This window comes from Ostrinia nubilalis, chromosome 12 (genome assembly GCF_963855985.1).
Source record: "Ostrinia nubilalis chromosome 12, ilOstNubi1.1, whole genome shotgun sequence".
In the NCBI taxonomy this organism is placed as follows: Eukaryota; Metazoa; Arthropoda; class Insecta; order Lepidoptera; family Crambidae; genus Ostrinia; species Ostrinia nubilalis.
Window position 1 is genome coordinate 3,281,458 of NC_087099.1, and position 19,333 is coordinate 3,300,790.

General features: G+C 39.0%; 1 protein-coding gene and 2 long non-coding RNA genes across 3 annotated transcripts; all 3 read left to right on the forward strand.

The window, feature by feature from the left end:
• On the forward strand, positions 1 to 7,533 carry LOC135076652 (uncharacterized). The gene is made up of 6 exons (XM_063971072.1): positions 1 to 77; positions 295 to 489; positions 2,062 to 2,259; positions 3,431 to 3,566; positions 6,275 to 6,379; positions 7,435 to 7,533. Exons 1-6 carry the CDS (start codon positions 1 to 3, stop codon positions 7,531 to 7,533), a joined length of 810 nt encoding a protein of 269 aa, XP_063827142.1.
• LOC135076470 (uncharacterized) lies at positions 4,151 to 5,068 on the forward strand. Its single transcript, XR_010258264.1, has 2 exons — positions 4,151 to 4,387; positions 4,906 to 5,068. It is a non-coding gene; the product is annotated as an uncharacterized LOC135076470 (long non-coding RNA).
• A 6,626-nt stretch (positions 7,534 to 14,159) lies between the features above and the next one.
• Positions 14,160 to 18,128, forward strand: LOC135076471 (uncharacterized). Its single transcript, XR_010258265.1, has 3 exons — positions 14,160 to 14,240; positions 16,340 to 16,464; positions 17,848 to 18,128. It is a non-coding gene; the product is annotated as an uncharacterized LOC135076471 (long non-coding RNA).
• The last annotated feature ends 1,205 nt before the right edge of the window (positions 18,129 to 19,333 follow it).

Here is a 19,333-nt window from a genome sequence, read left to right on the forward strand (position 1 = left end):
ATGAGTAGATTAATTCAACTGGGAGCAAAATTGCTGGAACTCTGCGCTAGTGAACACTTTGATAATAAAATATTCACGTGAGAACGTTTCACCGAATGTGAACTGCAGTTTTTCCACTTACTATAAAGATTTCTCGGATTTTTATTGAAGTTCGAAGCAAATTAAATAGTGTACAACTAATACGTGTTTGTTGTATGTAGCGTTTTTGTAGGAAAAAGTAATATTGTACTGCATAAGTATGTATGTAATCAAGTCAACATTTTACTTAAATATAGGCTGAAATTTTATTTCCAGAATATTCTGGCTGCTTATACTGTCAGCGAGCGCCGCATGCGCTGGTATTGTGATGCGCCAGGTACTGAGCTTGTACTCAGGAGAGGCCGTGACGTATCTCGTAGACACCAACTACTTGAAGTTCGACACCACCTTTCCAGCAGTGACGGTCTGCGAGCAGGCGAATGCAGAGAGAGTAGCCGCGTATACGAAACGGTGAGAGTTAAGCCCAGAATAGACGGTGAAACGCAACTGCAACGAAACTGCAACTGATAGTTACTTTTGAGTTGCATCTAAGTTTCTGCCATAGCGTCCGTTGAAAGACCACACATGACGCGACCAGTTTGAAACTTTCAGTTTCAGTTTCATTCATCAGAATCATCACAAAGTTGCAGTTTCGTTGCAGTTGCGTTTCACCGTCTGTTCTGGGCCTTAAACCACAACTTTACGTCGGTTTGATATCAAGGTTGATATACCTACTGGTATTATGATAGTGGTGATAAAAAAGCCAAACAAAAATGCCATGAGACTTTAGGCCTGACCTGGCCAGTGACGGGAGTGTAGGTCAAATGTCAAATCCTCTGGCAGATCAGAGAGGATCATGCTCCTGCAGTCGAGATTAAATAGCTTTGATGATAATGATGATAAGATAAAAATGTGTGATTTTTATTGAGTCTCCACAAATTAAGATTAATAGGTGCTACGAGGGTGCTACGACGTATACGATTAGTTTAGAATATCTTTTCTTGCTACGAGATAATCATGTTCTACTCAAAATTCAAGAAACACCCTCTCGTATTACAAGAATATTTTTAAGTAATAAAACTGAAAATATTATGTTTATTAAAGAAAATAAAGATAGAAAAAATATGTCACCAAATTGCCAGAACAAAATACCTATTTAGAACTTCAAAAGAATGACCCAACTCAGCACATTCAAAGCTTTTTATTTGTATTCAAGTTATTAAAGGTTTTCGTGGCCTATTTCAATTATGTTTCACGAATACCTATTTTTCAGCATTTAATGAGATTTATTAAAAGGCTGTTAATTAATTTTGTAAATGAATTTAATAAACGAGGAAGAGATAAGTTCAGCGAAGCGTTTTGAGAATTTGAATCTTCATGGAAACGAAATTTCGTTTTTATGAAGATTAAAATTCTTTTAATTTAATAAATTTAATTTTTATAAATTAAGTTGTAGGTCAGCATTATCCTCACTTAAAAAATAATTAATCTTGGCTCATTTTTACAGATCTACGTAGTACTTATTACAAGTAAAGCCATCTATGAACTCATTGTACGTGCGTACGTATGTTACGTACGTACGTTTCATAAATTAAGTTTAAGTTGACGGGGAGAACTTGTTAGTCTCGTATAGTTAAATAGTGTTTAGTTAGTGCCAAGGTGGGTGAATTCAGTGCGTCACTTAGTTAACATTCAGAAGTTTTAGGATCAAGCAACCATTTGCCCAGATTGATAGTAATTAAATCAAATAAGAACAGCGCATAGTCGCAAATTATCATATTTACGTTAATAGTAAATGGGTCAACATAAGTAAGTAGTTAATGTAGTTTTGTTGGCACTTAATGACTTAGCATCAGTCCGTCTTATCAGAAATGTAGGGTGAAAACGGCCTGAGGTATAACAAATAGCTAACTACGTTAGATAAATAACTATAGGGAATAGTTTAAAGGAATAGTTTCTCAGACGATTTGAACTCGTTGGCAATGGTGGTTTTTTCGCTTAAAGATGATCAAAAAATTGGTGCAATAATTTAATTTGTTTTAGAAACAAACTGCCCGGAACCCTAAACCTGTTCCTGAAGGACATGACGTACTGGAGCGCGAGGGTCTGCAGCTGTACCGGCTGCAGGCCTGGCTACTGCACTGACGACTTCTTAGAGATGGTCAAGACCATCCGGGCTGGCTGCAAGGAGCTCCTCACTGACTGCTGGTGGGCTGACGAACACTTTTCATGCTGTGACAGGTAAACTATGCTGTATGAATCTTCAATAACTTCGAACTCCCCCCTATGTTCTTATGAGTAAATTCGTTGCGGGTCCACAGACAGTTTACTTTCCCCTGGAACATACATGAACTTCACTGGATGGGTTTTTATTGGCGGTCAAGCTGTAGATCCTGGCTACACAGGAGTTGCAGCGGTGGGAACAAGAGCTGGGAATAGTCCCATTTATGAATCTTCATCATTCAGCTAGCAGACCACTGCTAAACTTTCTCAACGTGCGAAGATAATTATCTCCCGCTTTTTTCATGCAATTAGTGCAAATAAGCCTACCCTTATTTTTTTTTTCATTATACTTCATGCCAAGTATGAGAGCAACCCGAAAATTAATTTATTGTTTGCAAGTAGGATTTTTAAAAAGAGCTTTTATTTTCACTAGTAAGCCAGTGTCACGGTTATGATTATTTCGAGTACCTACTAACTAGGTTCACTATAACCATAAAAATTGCTGGTCAATTATTATACGAGTACATTGTTCTAATATTCTAGTGCGTATTATTTTCTAAAGATATCCCTTACACGCAATCGCTTTTAAGACGCTTTGTTCACTAAGTGGAGCTAAAAGCTCAGGCATAAGTTTAGCAATTAACTTTAAGCCTGGGCTGGCCTCCGCCCCCTTGTGTAAATTTGTTTAGCCAAGTTACATTATAGGCCGTAAGTATAAGGTAAACTTTGAAGCGTCTATAGAAAGTTATTTGCTGTATTGTTCTTTTGTCAGCCTGTTTATTGTGAAATAGTAAGTAGAATCCGATTATAACGACTCTCAAGGGACCGATGCTATTACGTTATTATCCGGACGTCGTAATAAAGAAGTATTTTTTAGGTTATTATTTTTTTAAATCAACCAACCAAAGTAAAAATATGCGTCGCTAAAAGCGGTTGGTCGTTATCAGCTACATCGTAATAAACGGATTCTACATAAATTATTTGAAAAATAATATTGCAGACGTAATTTATGAATTTGGGTAACTTCAAAAGATCTGAAAAGTTTGAGTGCTGTTTGAAAATGGTAGGAGTTTTTAATTCTTTCTCGTCCTGAATACCAACAGAACTAATACCAAACATGGATTCAAGCCTGTGGTTGCTTGAATTTTATTTACACTAATAACTTTATTCTGCTTGTTTATCTTGACAGGTTCCTCCCAATAGAGACAGAGTTCGGCACATGCTTCGTATTCAACTCCAGGCTGACAGGGAACGAGACGGCTCTCATCGTGAACCGCAAGATAGGTCTGCCGAATCTTGTCATCACCGCGATTCAGGACGTAGCGGTAAATTAAACAATAAAAAAAAAAGTTTTTTTTTTCAGAAAAAGCAGTTCTTTGACCTATTAGTTACTTATATGGTAAATAGAACGTACGTACTTTTATTACAAAAAGTTGGTATGATAACTCAATTAGTATAGCCTGACCAGGAACTTAAAAACCCTGGCATAGAGGCGCGTCAATTGCATTTGATAGTGCAACACTGAGTACAGTCGTACCTGTGTTAAATTAATAGGCTAACTTTATGTATCAGGATTTAGGATTACGGGCTAATTTGATATTTTCATAAATTAACGAAATAATATTATTATAGGTAACCTGGTTTAAATAAATTAAATGAAACCATCAATCGAGCTAGTAGGATTTATTTTATTATTCATCAATAATTAAATTCAGAACTTGAATATTCAACTGCAATGTCTGCTCATGAACGCTTCAAACTCGGTACTTCTTTCCCAATTCCATAAAATTCAACACTTAGAAAGTGACAAAAAAAATTAAAATAGGTAGTTGAAACAAACCACAGCTAATTTTCATAGTGGACTGTACTATACGATAAACATGTCAGTCAATTTGACAACCTTTGTCGGAAACTCAGAATACGGAACAAACCAGAAACCGTCAACGGGCGTAAATGTGTATTCATATAAAGTACTCCAAATCGCACTACTTTGACTTTAGAGCAATCAGTCAATGGCCGGCGCGCGCATTGTTTACATATCCGTCAGATTGACACTTTATAATTAAATTATGCCGTCTTGTGCCGTTCCAACATGTAAGAATGCTACTGGAATTACGAAGAAAGTGCATGGGATCATGTTTTATCCGTAAGTAGCACATTTCCAATTCATTTTAATTAAATAATAATTTTCAAAAAAAATCACGGTTGTATTTTGTAAGTGTTGCCACAGGTCAACGGAATATTTTACCCTACTTTTTTATATTGAATTACATTTGTCTACTTATAAAAAATTCACGCGTTAATTTTGTTAGCGTTACCACAGAATAATGGAATATTTTCCCCATCCTTTTTGTTTTAATTAGTTTTTAGTGTAATTTCATCCATGACATGACAACCTGATTAATTAAATTATAAGTGCCACTTGTGGTCTAAACTGAATAAATATTTTTGATTTTGATTTGATTTCAATATATTGAATTAATTTATAATATTACTCCCTAATAATGAGGAGATAATAAATTACTATCGTGAATTTCATACTTTCCCATTTATTCAAAAGTAAGGCATTGGTATCAACAGATCAGCAGCAGCAATATTTGTATATTTAATAATAATTTTAAGTAATTAATTATTGCTTACATACTTACTCTGATTTTTTTTCAGGATACACAGCCAGAGTTGCCTCGCAATCAAATTTAAGTATTGGTGATGTTTTTGATTTGGATTCTGTTTTTGACTCCAAGAAAAGTTAAACTAAAAGCACTACTGCGCCGTAAACAAATGTTTTGTTGTCGATATGTTTACATAATAAAGAACCTTAAGTTTCTTTTTTGTTTTACTTGGCATTCTAAAATTTATATTCGACTTTTGTAATTGACTTTTAAATAACATATTATACCTACATAAAATATAGTACATATATTACACTATTTAATAGAAATAAATAATCATCTTACACTTAGTTACTTCGGAGTAAAAATTAAATTCATAGGTAGGTAGGTACTATCTATGCCTATGGCCAGTCATGTCGTCTCGTTCTATCGCAAAGAATCACCATTTGATAAGAGCGAGAGCAAAAACGGAAATGGATAGTTAACACTGGCCGTGTGTACTTATTTCACTTACTTATTTTTTACTTGTTTAACATCTCTTTAAAAAATTACATAATTTTACCCCAAAAATGGGGGTGTCACACGGCGCTAGTAACACTAAAGGGGGTAGAGGGGCGCGGGAGGGGAAGTATTTTGGACACAAGTTGCCGCGTAGAAATGTTATCGAACACTCCTTCTGGTTTGTTCTGTATTCTGAGGTCGGAAACATTATTCAATGAAAATATTGTCCGAACCCTTAGTATTTCTCTTCGACAAATACTTTAACACATTGTGAACCACTTTTCTTTCACGACTATAAAAAGATTTTAGCAATATAATTCACAAAATCAATTGCGCACATTTAAAATAAAGTTTGTTTACACTTTGACAGCAATAGACTGACATGCAAGGTGACATGTCAATGAAGTTTTCAGTTACTGTTGCCATTAAAAGAAATTAGTACCATTAGTTTTCCGCAACATGGCGAGGGTTTTTATGTTCCTGGTCAGGCTATAATGATCTACTCGTAATAATATCAGGTAAGGCGTGGTTCAGAAGTTTAATAAGCACAAGTTTTGTAATTAAAAATTAGAAACTTTTGCTAAACCGCATCATTTCTCAAAATTTCTCGCAAAAAATTAATATACCTACGCTATATTACCGAAGTTATATTATCATACAAGAAAGTTCATTTATAATGGTCGCGTTTGTTTTGATAGCAGATTTCTTTTAATTTCTATAACTCTTTTATAATGTGAACAGTTAGGGACTAGAATTCGCTGCCTGCTGCTGTCTTTCCTGAACAGTATAATCCGGGCCCTTTAAAGTGAATAGGCACTTACAGGGCAGATATGTACCATCCTAGACTGCATCTCATTTAACACCAGGTGCGATTGCGGTCAAATACCTGCCTTGTTATCCGTAAAAAAATCTTGCTTCAGATAAGGGTCCACTCTCCGGACGACATGTGCACCGTTGGGATGGAGAATGCTCTGGGCAAGCCTTTGGATCTACCCATGATTACTGATTTTGAGATCATTTTAACGGTAAGTGTATGTCTCGTAAAGATATTTACAATAGAGCGTAATATTATAGTCTTACGATGTATAGCTTAGATCCAGATTTTGGTAGGAAAGGCTAAACTTGCCCCAAGGGAAGTTAGCTGGTTACCTCTTTGTGGTCTACTATGGTCTACACTCTACAAGTTCGAAGATGAGTATGAAGAAAAGTGTAGTATAATTACATGCATTCGTTTAGAAGTTTCATTTACAAGTTCAGAAATTTGCTAAAGCTATTATGTTTCTAAATTGTTTAAGTTAATTGAATCGCCAAGAAATATTTCTTTATAAGAAACATAAATTCTGTCCATTGCATTGTCGAGGGGAAAGCCGGAAATATTTGTATTCTAAGGCTTGACAAATAATTTCTAATTTGGTAACGGCGTGAGCTTATTCCGCGACATTCTGGAAATTATAACATTTCTTCATTGTCTTGACATTATTCCATCATGAGGCTTTTATCTGGAACGTTTCTTGTTGTTTTTATGTACGAGTACTTACGTAAAGCCTTACTTTGGTAGTAAAAATGAAAATACATTTTTCTTTCTCAATATATTTGGAAAAGTTGGATAATGACTCAAGGAAAGATCCTTATTTATGTTATGAGCATGAATATAAATGTAAGTTGTTAACAAAATTCAACAGTTTACTTTTAGGGCTGCCTATTATTGTCATATTACACACATTTTACGTATAAGTACCTAATATTGCGTGTTACAAGTCTTACTATCAAATGTATGGAGCATATTAAAACTTCTATCTTATTTGAGAGAAAATCGTGTACATCAAAAAAGTTATATTACACCCTCAAGTTCTAGCACAAACAGTGGCATCTTATGCAGGAGTAGGTGCTAATTTACAACAACAGGAGAGCGTATCTTCACCTTAAAGGCCGGCAACGCACCTGTAACGCCCCTGGGTCTGCGGGTGTCTATGGGCGACGGTAATGACTTACCATCAGGTGATCCGTCTGCTCGTTTGCCTCCTGTCCAATAAAAAAAACAATATAAAGTCTGATGTTAATTTAATTTTGTCTGTCTCAGGCAGAAGAGACGCTAAGCGAGGAGTTCGTGACGTCAATGCCTCCGCGCGTTCGTGGGTGCCTGCTCAAAGACGAGCGGCCCTCCTTCGTACAGGAGTAGCCCTCCTCCCGGTACTCCTTCAGCACCTGCATGCTGCACTGCAGGGCCCTGACGGAGGCCAGCCTGTGCAATTGCACTCACCACCTCATGCCTAAACTTAGTAAGTAATACGTACTGTAATGACAATCCAGTACTAAACTTTATGCTTCCGCGCGTCCGCGTGTGCCTGCTCAAAGACGAGCGGCTCTCCTTAGTGCAGGAGTGGCCCTCCTCTCGTTACTCCTTCAGCACCTGCATGCTGCACTGCAGGGCACTGACAGAAGCCAGCCTCTGTAATTGCACTCACCACCTCATGCCTAAACTTAGTAAGTAATATGTACTTTAGTGACAATCCAGTCCTAAACTTTGTGCTTCCGCGCGTCCTCGGGTGCCTGCTCAAAGACGAGCGGCTCTCCTTCGTACAGGAGTGGCCCTCCTCTCGCTACTCCTTCAGCACCTGCATGCTGCACTGTAGGGCGCTGACAGAGGCCAGCCTTTGCAACTGCACTCACCACCTCATGCCTAAACTAAGTAAGTGATACGTACTTTAGTGACAATCCAGTCCTAAATTTTAATGCTTCCGCGCGTCCGCGTGTGCCTGCTCAAAGACGAGTGGCCCTCCTTAGTGCAGGAGTGGCCCTCCTCCCGCTACTCCTTAAGTACCTGCATAAGATAAGATAAGATACTGTAGTGACAATCCTGCCCTTAACTTTCATGCCTCCACGTATCCGTGGGTGCTTGCTCAAAGATGAGCGGCCCTCCTTCGTTCAAGAGTGGCCCTCCTCCCGTTATTCGTTCAGCACCTGCATGCTACATTGCAGGGCCCTGACAGAGGCCAGCCTTTGTAACTGCACTGACCTTCTCATGCCTAAACTAAGTACCTAGGTGATAGTATCCGTGTAGCATTTAAAAGTAAAAAAATATCTTGGATCAGGTGGAAAGAAGACCTTTATTGGAGTCAGATAACGTACAATATATTTTTTATGTGGGGGGAATAAGGGTGGTTTTATAGTCAAGCTTACGCCCGCGCGGTTGGTCAGCGTCGCGGGTAGTGATACCTACATTACTCAATGCGGTTACTTTTTTTTTCCTTTATGTTTGTTTTCTCTTTTTCTATTGCGCCCCCCTGCTGCGTTCTCCCTGCTGCCGGACTTGTGGACTCCTTTCTCCTCTTGCATCTCCGTCAGCAGGGGTACGCCGTGACAACAGAGGGCACCCGCTGAAATCAGTTTCAAGACAAGCCCTGGCGGTCTTGATGTACGCTGAGCGGGTGCCTTTTTGTCAGAGGGGCACAAGCAGTTAATTGTCCACTTGTTTAGGTATTTCTCTCTGTTTTAATCTATGTCTTGCCTGCTTGTAGGTATACCTTTCTTGCAAATAAAAAGTTTTCTATTCTATTCTAATTAAACTATGTAACGATCCAAGAGACGGAAAGCTCTTGGCCCGCGACGCTGACCAACCGCGGGCATAAGCGTGACTGTAAAACCACCCTTATCACGCTTCTTACGCGATCTCTAAGGTAGCAGTGGAGTTATCAAATACAGCGCCAAATCAGTGTTAGTTTTAATTCTTACAAATAAATACTTACTATTACGTACCTACTAAACATAATAATATTTAGTTCTTTTAAAAACAAAATGTGTCCCACAACTATAGCAAATTGAACTAAGCAGCTTAAAACAAATCCAACTTGAGATCTTTGCTGTTTCAATAGCCATTTAGTCCGTTAAGGGTACAAAACAATTGCTTTGTTTCTATTCTTGTGAAAACACTCACTAACTTTTCATTAGTTAAATCCAAGTTAATTTAAGTTGACCAACTCGAATCCTCAAAGTTGGGAGCCATTGTTGATTTGGGAGTTACATATGGAATTCACAAAGTGCGGACACATGGGTTTAATACTATATGATGACTCTATACAGATTAAACAAGGAAATTCAGAAGGGTCATAACTACCTACAATATTTCTTATTAATAAAAAATAATATTTACGCACATGAATGAGTGCTGTGTGGGGACGGCCGTAAAAGAATACTTTTCCCCACCGCCAACAGGAGGCGTGTCGTAAGAGGCGACAAACTCCTGTAGCACCGGACGGGCAGCAGCGTCTGCGTGCGAAACCAAGCAAAAAAACTGCGATCGCCAACCCGCCTGCCAAGCGTGGCGATTAGGGCAAAACCCTCCAAATGGTGGCAAAAACAAAAAAACGGCCCCTAGTCCCCGGCGGCCCCACTATCCCGGACCACGGTAGCGGTCACGGTAACGGTGGGGCAAGGGGTGCGAAGAATCCCCGGGGGATGCCAGGCTACCAACACCGACGACCTCTGGCCCTGGCAACCTATAACGCTCGCACACTGCGTACAGATGTGAAGCTAATGGAACTCGAGGAAGAGTTGAGCAGGTTACGGTGGGATATCGTAGGATTATGTGAAGTCCGAAGAGAGGGGGAGGACACCATAATTCTTAAATCCGGAAACCTGCTCTATTTCCGGGAGGGCGACCAGCAGTCCCAGGGTGGTGTCGGGTTTATCGTCCACAAGTCCCTTGTCAACAACGTGGTCCAGATCGAGAGTGTTTCGGCGAGGGTAGTGTACCTGATACTCAGAATCACCAAACGGTATTCGCTGAAGGTCATACAGGTATACGCACCGACCACGGAACACCCCGACGACGAAGTGGAGACCATGTATGAGGATATTTCCAGAGCCATACATGGCTCCCGGTCCCATTTTACCGTTGTGATGGGGGACTTCAACGCGAAGCTAGGTAAACGAAGCGATAATGAGCCGAAAGTGGGGCAATTTGGGTACGGAGAGAGGAACGCACGTGGCCAACTGCTGGCTGGCTTTATGGAGAGGGAGGGCCTCTTTATGATGAACTCCTTCTTCAGAAAGCCAAAACAGCGAAAGTGGACATGGCTGCATCCCAATGGCGCTACAAAAAATGAGATAGACTTCATCTTGTCGACGAAGAAGCATATATTCAATGATGTCTCTGTGATCAATTCGGTCAAAACAGGAAGCGATCACCGAATGGTAAGAGGCACATTGAATATCAGACCCAAGCTCGAGAGATGTCGACTGATGAAGTCTACGCTCCGCCCAGCGCCCATCCAACTCCAAAACCCCGAAAGCTTTCAGCTCGAGTTGCAAAATCGTTTCGAATGCCTAGGAGACTGCGAAAATGTGGACAAATACAATGACAGGTTCGTGGAAATTGTCCAAACGACTGGGTCTAAGTTCTTTAAAACCCGTCGTTCAAAAGGAACCAAAAAGATCTCTGACCTCACCAATCAACTCATGGAAGAGAGACGGAACTTGGTTCTGCAGTCCTCTGAAGATGCTGCTCAGTATCGGCGCCTTAACAGACAGATCTCCAAGTCTTTGACTCGCGACCTACGCCAATTTAATACAGACCGTATTAAAGAGGCGATTGAGCGAAACAAGGGCTCTAAAGTGTTCGCAAGAGATCTGTCTGTTGGCCAAAGTCAACTGACCAAGCTGAAAACAGAGGATGGCAGAGCCATTTCGTCGGGGCCGGAGATATTGGAAGGGGTCGAGAAGTTCTACGGACAATTATACACGAGTGTACGTGCACCTGTCACAAATCTAGCCGAAGACCCAAGAGCTAGACTGACCCGACACTATACCGAAGATATCCCGGACGTCAGTCTGTACGAGATTAGAATGGCTCTCAAACAGCTGAAGAACAACAAGGCACCGGGTGATGATGGAATCACGGCTGAGCTTTTGAAGGCAGGCGGAACGCCGGTACTGAGGGCTCTTCAGAAGCTGTTCAATTCCGTCATCCTCGAAGGAAAAACGCCTACGACATGGCACAGAAGTGTGGTGGTACTCTTCTTCAAAAAAGGTGACAAAACCTTATTGAAGAATTATAGACCTATCTCACTTCTGAGCCATGTCTACAAGCTGTTTTCAAGAGTCATTACGAATCGTCTCGCTCGAGGCTCGACGACTTCCAGCCTCCCGAACAAGCCGGTTTCCGAAAAGGCTTTAGTACCATAGACCACATACATACGCTAAGGCAGATTATACAGAAGACCGAGGAGTATAATCAACCACTTTGCCTGGCGTTTGTGGATTATGAGAAAGCCTTCGATTCGGTCGAGACCTGGGCAGTGCTACAGTCTCTCCAAAGGTGCCAAATTGACTATCGATATATCGAAGTGTTGAGGGGTTTGTACAAAAACGCCACAATGTCGGTCCGCCTCCAGGATCGGGACTCGAAACCTATCCAGTTGCAGCGAGGGGTAAGACAGGGAGACGTCATATCTCCAAAACTGTTTACCACCGCCCTGGAAGATGTCTTCAAGCTTCTGGACTGGAACGGATTTGGCATAAATATCAACGGCGAGTACATCACCCACCTTCGATTCGCGGACGATATCGTAGTCATGGCTGAGACCTTGGAGGATCTAGGCACAATGCTCGATGGCCTCAGTAGAGCCTCTCAACAAGTGGGCCTCAGAATGAACATGGACAAGACAAAAATCATGTCTAATGTCCGTGTTGCACCCACTCCTCTGAAGGTTGGAGACTCTACACTCGAAGTTGTCGACAATTATGTATACCTGGGACAAACAGTCCAGTTAGGTAGGTCCAACTTCGAGAAAGAGGTCAATCGTCGAATCCAACTCGGATGGGCAGCGTTCGGGAAGCTTCGCCATATACTCATGTCCGAAATACCGCAGTGTCTCAAGACGAAAGTCTTCGAGCAGTGTGTGTTGCCAGTGTTGACATATGGATCCGAAACGTGGTCGCTTACTATGGGCCTCATAAGAAGGCTCAAGGTCACCCAAAGGGCGATGGAGCGGGCTATGCTCGGAGTTTCCCTGCGTGATCGAATCAGAAATGAGGAGATCCGTAGGAGAACCAAAGTAACCGACATAGCTCGCAGAATTGCTAAAATCAAGTGGCAGTGGGCGGGGCACATAGCTCGTAGAGACGATGGCCGTTGGGGCAGGAAAGTTCTCGAGTGGCGACCACGGGCTGGAAAACGTAGCGTGGGCAGGCCTCCTACTAGGTGGACCGACGATCTGGTAAAGGTCGCGGGAAGAGCCTGGATGCGGGCAGCGCAGGACCGTTCATTGTGGAAAACCTTGGGGGAGGCCTTTGTCCAGCAGTGGACGTCATTTGGCTGAAACGACGACATGAATGTAATTTTGTATTTATAGCATTCATACAATGGGATGGATGTCATGATGCAAGAGGCTCTCTCTCAAAATCTTCATGAGATTTAAATTAACAAAAGTATATTCAACCTATTTTCCAAATCGTATCTTAGTTCACTGCCCTAGAGTCAGACTTTAAGGCTCTGCCTTTAAAACCCAAGGAATTAAGGCCCGAAGTGCCTTTTGAAACATCGAAAACTTGGAATAATATTTGGAAAACAGAATTAAATTTCTTCTCGGACATTCAAGAAAAGATTGCGACGTGATTTTTCAATTTACTTACTTACGTACTTGGAGTTCGATTAATTCGATTTTGGATTACTTAATCCAAAATCGAATTAATCGATATTGGATTACTTAATCCAAAATCGAATTAATCGAACTCCAAGTCGAGAAAGATCGGCGCCTAACCATTAGACCACCATGGAGTCTTAGTAAAACAAAAAATACATATAAAGTCCCTTTTTCGCTCTTCTTAGACAATGCCTGTCTAATAATGTATTTGTTCGCAGGCGACATTCCTCGGTGCGATATTAAAGGCTTGGCGTGTCTGAGTATGAAGAAAAGTAAAGGTAGGAAATGAGTTTCCGTTGAGTTTCAATAGTATTTCAGCCGTCAGCAATATACCTATAACAATGGGCATATATAAATGTCCTTACATTTAAGCTTATAATTGTTGTAAAGGACATATTAGGCCTACTCTATTTTCAATTTGGCTCTTCGACTGGAGGAGAATGCAGAACAATTCATCAGACTAGGAACATTATAAGTAATGTCCATTTTAGTTGCAGAATAACATCTATTACTATAATAATTAGTTAGTACACAGTTTTTAATTTGATTTCCCTTCGTACGAGAGACTTCTATTGACAAAATTAAATACATTTTCAGTAAAGATGTATAGCTCCTACCCTCGTCCAAATAGATAGTATCTATCTCTATAGTGTCTCTTGTAACTAAAAGGGCTCATAAGTAATCGGGCATAGGACAAAGTGGGCGATAAGGGATAAAGAGTGTAATAAAAATATAAAAGTTTTATTGGTACGGACGCTCATTGAGAAACTTGAAAGTTATACATACATAGAGCTCTTAAATGTTTAATGTGACCGCTCTATTATAGCAACAGGATGGAACATGATCAAGGAACTGTCATACATGCATACAATGCAGAGTAGGTAGATGAGTTTTACCCTTTTGACATCTTTGTTTAAGGCCTTTTTAGAGTTGATGAAAATGGATGCTTTTAACCATTAATCACTATTACGATTTGAGTAAAATATGAATAGAGCCTGTACAAAAATATTTCGACGGCATAACGTTAACTAGACTATTGGCGACTTATTACTGGCACTAACCAATTGTTGTCTATTGCGACACGTTTTCCTGTTAGTCCTGATACTAACAATAAAATAGATATTTCGTAGAGTTCAATATAATTTTTTAAATATTCCTATTCAGAAACACTGGTGGCGACAAGTTGCAACTGCCCCATGAGTTGCGAAGAGGTTACTTACAAACCAGTACACGTATTCACAAAGTAAGTACGCTTTAATAATTGTAACTATGTACCTACCATGTTTATAACATTCATCATCATCATCATCATGTCAGCCATAGGACGTCCACTGCTGAACATAGGCCTCCCCTAATGCTTTCCACGTTGATCGATTGGTAGCGGCCTGCGTCCAGCGTTTCCCTGCTACCTTTACGATGTCGTCGGTCCACCTTCTGGGCAGCGTTCGGGAAACTACGTAACATCTTTTCGTCCAAAATACCCCAATGCCTGAAGACGAAAGTTTACAATCAATGTGTGTTACCAGTGATAACGTATGGCTCGGAAACGTGGCCTCTCACTATAGGCCTTATACAGAAGCTCAAAGTTGCACAGCGTGCTATGGAGAGGGCTATGCTTGGTGTTTCTTTATAACATTAATTACTTAAAATTAAGAACAGTATTTGTGCTATATTATATTACATTTGAGTTAATGCATTTAGTTTTGCATAACGTCTTAATTGCTATACAATAATTAATTATGTATTTCATGATTAATTTAAATATTTGCCTTCATTTAGCATTGATCAAATGCTAAATGAAGGCAAATAATTTACATAAATAAATAACAATGTTAAATTCATTCTTAACGTTGAATAAATATTGCTCATTTCATATTCAAGAACTATTTAACATTTATATTAAGAAAAGGTGTTATTTAGCCCTGCGATAACAATCCTATTATTATACTCTCTTTGTTTTTATTTCTAGGTTGTAATTCTAATTTAAATAAGTTTGAAATAACTCTTTCCGAGTTTAAAGACAAAATTGACTTTTAAATTGCACGAGGGCCTTTGTAAAAGTTTCATAACCTTTTGGCTCAAAAGAATTTTCAATGCTCTATTCTCATTGCATATTTTAACGGCACTTAGAAAGCTTTCATTTTTTATTAGACCTCTTTTGAAGTACTAAAAATAGTAATTTCACAAAGTAACTAACATTTAGTTCAATTAACTAAAATCTAGAGTCTAAAGTTTCTAAGTCGAAATTAATAAGATTGTTTCATTGTAAATAGGTAACTACGAGTATGGTTGCGATTTGCAAAAGAAACTGCTAATTCTTGTACCATATCAACTACACAAGATATTTTACTTGTTAGCTTGTTGTTCTCGTCTGTACAATGTAAATTGTTATAGTGATAGCCGAGACAAGAAGCAGTTCAACAAACTAAGTCTCTATGGGCCTCGTTTGTCTTACTGTAATTAATTAATTGCCTCATCTCACTGTTCTGACACATCGTATATTGTATATGAGCATACTGTGGTGTATACGTAGATAATGTGATACTTGTTACTGAATGCTAGGAAAATATCTAAGAGCCAAAGCACACGATGCGCCGCACCACAAAGATTTTGCCGCATCGCGCGACGCGGCGCTCGCGTTCCTGCCATAGAATTTCTATGCCTACTACTCAGCGACACCGCTCCGACGTCGCACCGCCGCCGCTACGCATCGTGCGCTCTGACTCTAAGCCCAAATCGTTTGTTTCCCAAAGTCATTAATCCAGAAAGAAAACATACATTATGTTCCCATTATTCCGGAATGTCTGGAGGTTAAGTGACTAATAATTTTCTTTTCAGACATCCCAAAATGGATCGCTCTGTTGTTTGTGCTAATAAAACAATATTGGCAGAATAATGAATCCAGGATTACCCAGTGTTAGATATCCAAAACTGAAAATGAGAAGTGTGATAATACACCAACGCTCTCAGAATGTTAATATGTATTAGGACTTCGGAGTACTGTGGATGCTATAAGTTAAATTGTTCTAATTAATTAAGCTTTTTTACCACATTTTTGTTTCAGAAGTTTTTGATCTGATTTCACCTCACATTTATCACATAATATTAGGAGTGTTTTTCTACATGGAAATCAATGGGGGAGGCCTATGTTCAGCAGTGGTCCTATGGCTGAAATGATGATGATGAAGGCTTTAGTTATGGTGAAACATTATTTTCATTGCTTTGGAACTTATGTTCAAAATATCGGCATCAATTCTGCCACTACCAGATAAAGGCGAAAGTTGTTTTAAGGAGTTGAAAGACAGCTTATAAAAAGAGTTTCATCCTCGGATTTGTTCTCAGACGGCATGTAGACAACGTGTCACCAGAACTAGCTGCGCGCGGTACTCGAGGCCTGGTGAGGCTGGCCAGCCTTCCCACCACGAGGGTGCAACGAGCTGCCATCAGGCACACCTTGGGATTAGTCGGTAATTGTCCGGTATTTTCATCTTCAAAGTAATTTTTATACTAGCTGTTGATAGTTAATACTAGCTGTTCCCGCGATTTCGTACGCGTGAAAATAGTTTGAATAATAGGTATTTCCAGTTTTTGCAACATTTTTCTTTACTGCTCTACACCTATTTCCTGTAAGGTGATGTTATATAGCCCAAAGCCTTCCTCGATAAAGATCAAAAAAGACCAGTAGTTCCTGATATTAGCACGTTTAATCAAACAAACAGACTCTTCAGTTTTATAATATTAGTATAGATTAAAGAAGCTTTTACCTAGTCGGTAAAAAAAAATGTAGTGTGTGATTATTAAAACAAGAAAAACTAATACTTTCCAAGTTTCATATCAATTTCAGTGACCTATTTCGGAAAATTCGAAAGCATTACCATTCCATAAAACTGTGAGCTCCTTTAAAGCATTTTACTAGAGTCGTACTAAGTTATGAGTCATTACGTCTAATTACGTAATTTCATTGTTAATCAGCTAACCCCGAGAGCGATTATAATTCGTGCCGATTCATTCCCCTAATTGACATTCCGAATTCATTAACACATGAAGATGTGCTCGTTGAAGGCGAGACGAGAGTATGCCGGATTGTCACGGCTTATAATTTGATATGACAGAATATTTGAGTATAATATGGTGCTTTTCATCAAGGTGAAGAGGTGGGTATTCCAAAACCAGCAGTGTTTTGATAAAAATAATCGAAGATACCGTTGGATAGCGGGAATTAGGGGAAATTGTATTTAAAACTACTACTTACTACGATGATGATGATGCCAAAATAAATTATTACATTCATAGCTGCATTAGTTTTAGGAAAGGTTACCTACATCACAAAATTGTTAAAAACCGGTTTGATAAAGCATCCATTCACCAGGAGCATTCTTGTGTAATGTGACAGATAAAATTCGGTTTTGAGCTTTACGTTAAACTATATTATGCTCTATCTTTCATTTGAATGCCCCTAATAACAGAGCGCTTTTATTTTATTCTTAGAAGTGATTTCTCAGGAGTTTTGATCGAAATCTCGAAAGTCTATACAATTAATGATTCCTATTTCCAAATAAATATCTACACGTTCGTTCGTTTGTTTCAGCCGAAAGACGTCCACGGCTGGACAAAGGCCCACAAGGATTTCCACAAAGACCGGTTCTGCGCCGCTCGCATCCAGGCACCTCCCACCATCCATCCATCTACTCGTGTGCAGGAGCGCTAAAAATTGTGTTTTCTTAAAATACTTCTAACATAAATAGTTTGTTTGTAAACGAGCCAGAAACAAAAGTCCATGGGCAAAACAAACCTCGTCTGTAGATCAAAGCTCAGGCAGCGTAGTAAATAACGTAGCACCATTTTTACAGTGGACATCGGCGGAGTGGTCGGCGTGTTCCTCGGCGCTACCCTACTCAACGTCATCGAAATTGTTTATTTATTATGCATTCGTCGGACGAAATAGAGAAATATTTTGAATTAATAGAATATTTGGAATAAGGTTTTCAATTCATACACAAACACCTAGGTGATTTAATACGCCACACAATTAGGCGACGAAATTGATGTATTGTTGCTTAATCATGTTTGAAACTATCTTTAGTTTCAGAATGTGTATTTTTTTATTCGTTGGTGTTCTTTTTATATTAGATTAAGGTTTAAAATAAAAATTATTTATTTGTGAGACATTTGTGTTTACATGTAGAATAATAGTGTGTTATGACATGCCTTTGTTCAGAGAGATTCCTTTACAAAGCTATCGGTTCAAAGCAATAATTACTTACACTCTCATGCACTTTGTTCTCGATTTGATCACGTATTCACGCGTTACATAGTAGACCTAGATTGAATGTACAGTCGGCCGCACAGAAGGCCATATATTTCGTTACAATATAGTACCTATTGCTACCGCATACGATTGCACTGCACTGGTGTAAAGTGTAGAGTACCTACATGGCTATTGTAAAAGGTTTACGACACCTTTACAACGATATTTGCTAATTAACTCGTAAAATGTAAATAGTTCTGCTAATGGATTGGTCTGCGAGAGTGAAAAAGCTCGGGTGCACTTAACTTTGTACACTTTTCAGGGTAATCCTACTTGTAAATTTTAACTGAAAATGTATTAAACCCAAGTAAGATTTAACACTGGAATTTTTACTTTTTGCGATAGAAATATGTCTTGTCTCGTCACATCAATTTTATATCTCACAAAACATTTAGTTTATCAACTGTAAGTATAAAATATACGAGTAAGGACCTACGCGTACTAAGCATCAGTTTTTATTTCCCTGTAAAGACTGTAAAACAGATATTATTTATTTATTCCAATAATACATGAGAGAGTATAATGAGTTTTTTGACTAGATTTCAAACCATAAAATATCGTCATCTGCTTGACCTCAATATCTAATATACGTGAATACATCTCATCAAACGACCCCCATAACCATTAACGAAAAGCCGACTCTCTTCAGGCACATTTATTTCCTGTCTATTGTATGTTATTATTGTGATTACATATGATGGGCTATAATTTTACCAAAACGGCTCCTTATAGTAGGTATATACTTCCGGAAAGTTTGAATTTCAATCAAAATCAGACCGACCATTTAAATAGGGAACATCAACATATACAGTGTGAGTCACGTTAAAGTGTACATATGAAAATATATGAAACTAGACCTATTTTTATCGACAAAAAAGAGGTCAAAAAATTTTTGAGATTTTTTTTTAATTTTTTATAGAATTTTTTTTCTTCCAATTACTTATTGTAAAGAAAACGTAATAACTTTTAAACTAAGCGGTATATCCTGATAAAATAAAAACGGTAATAATGCTAAATAACAGGCAATA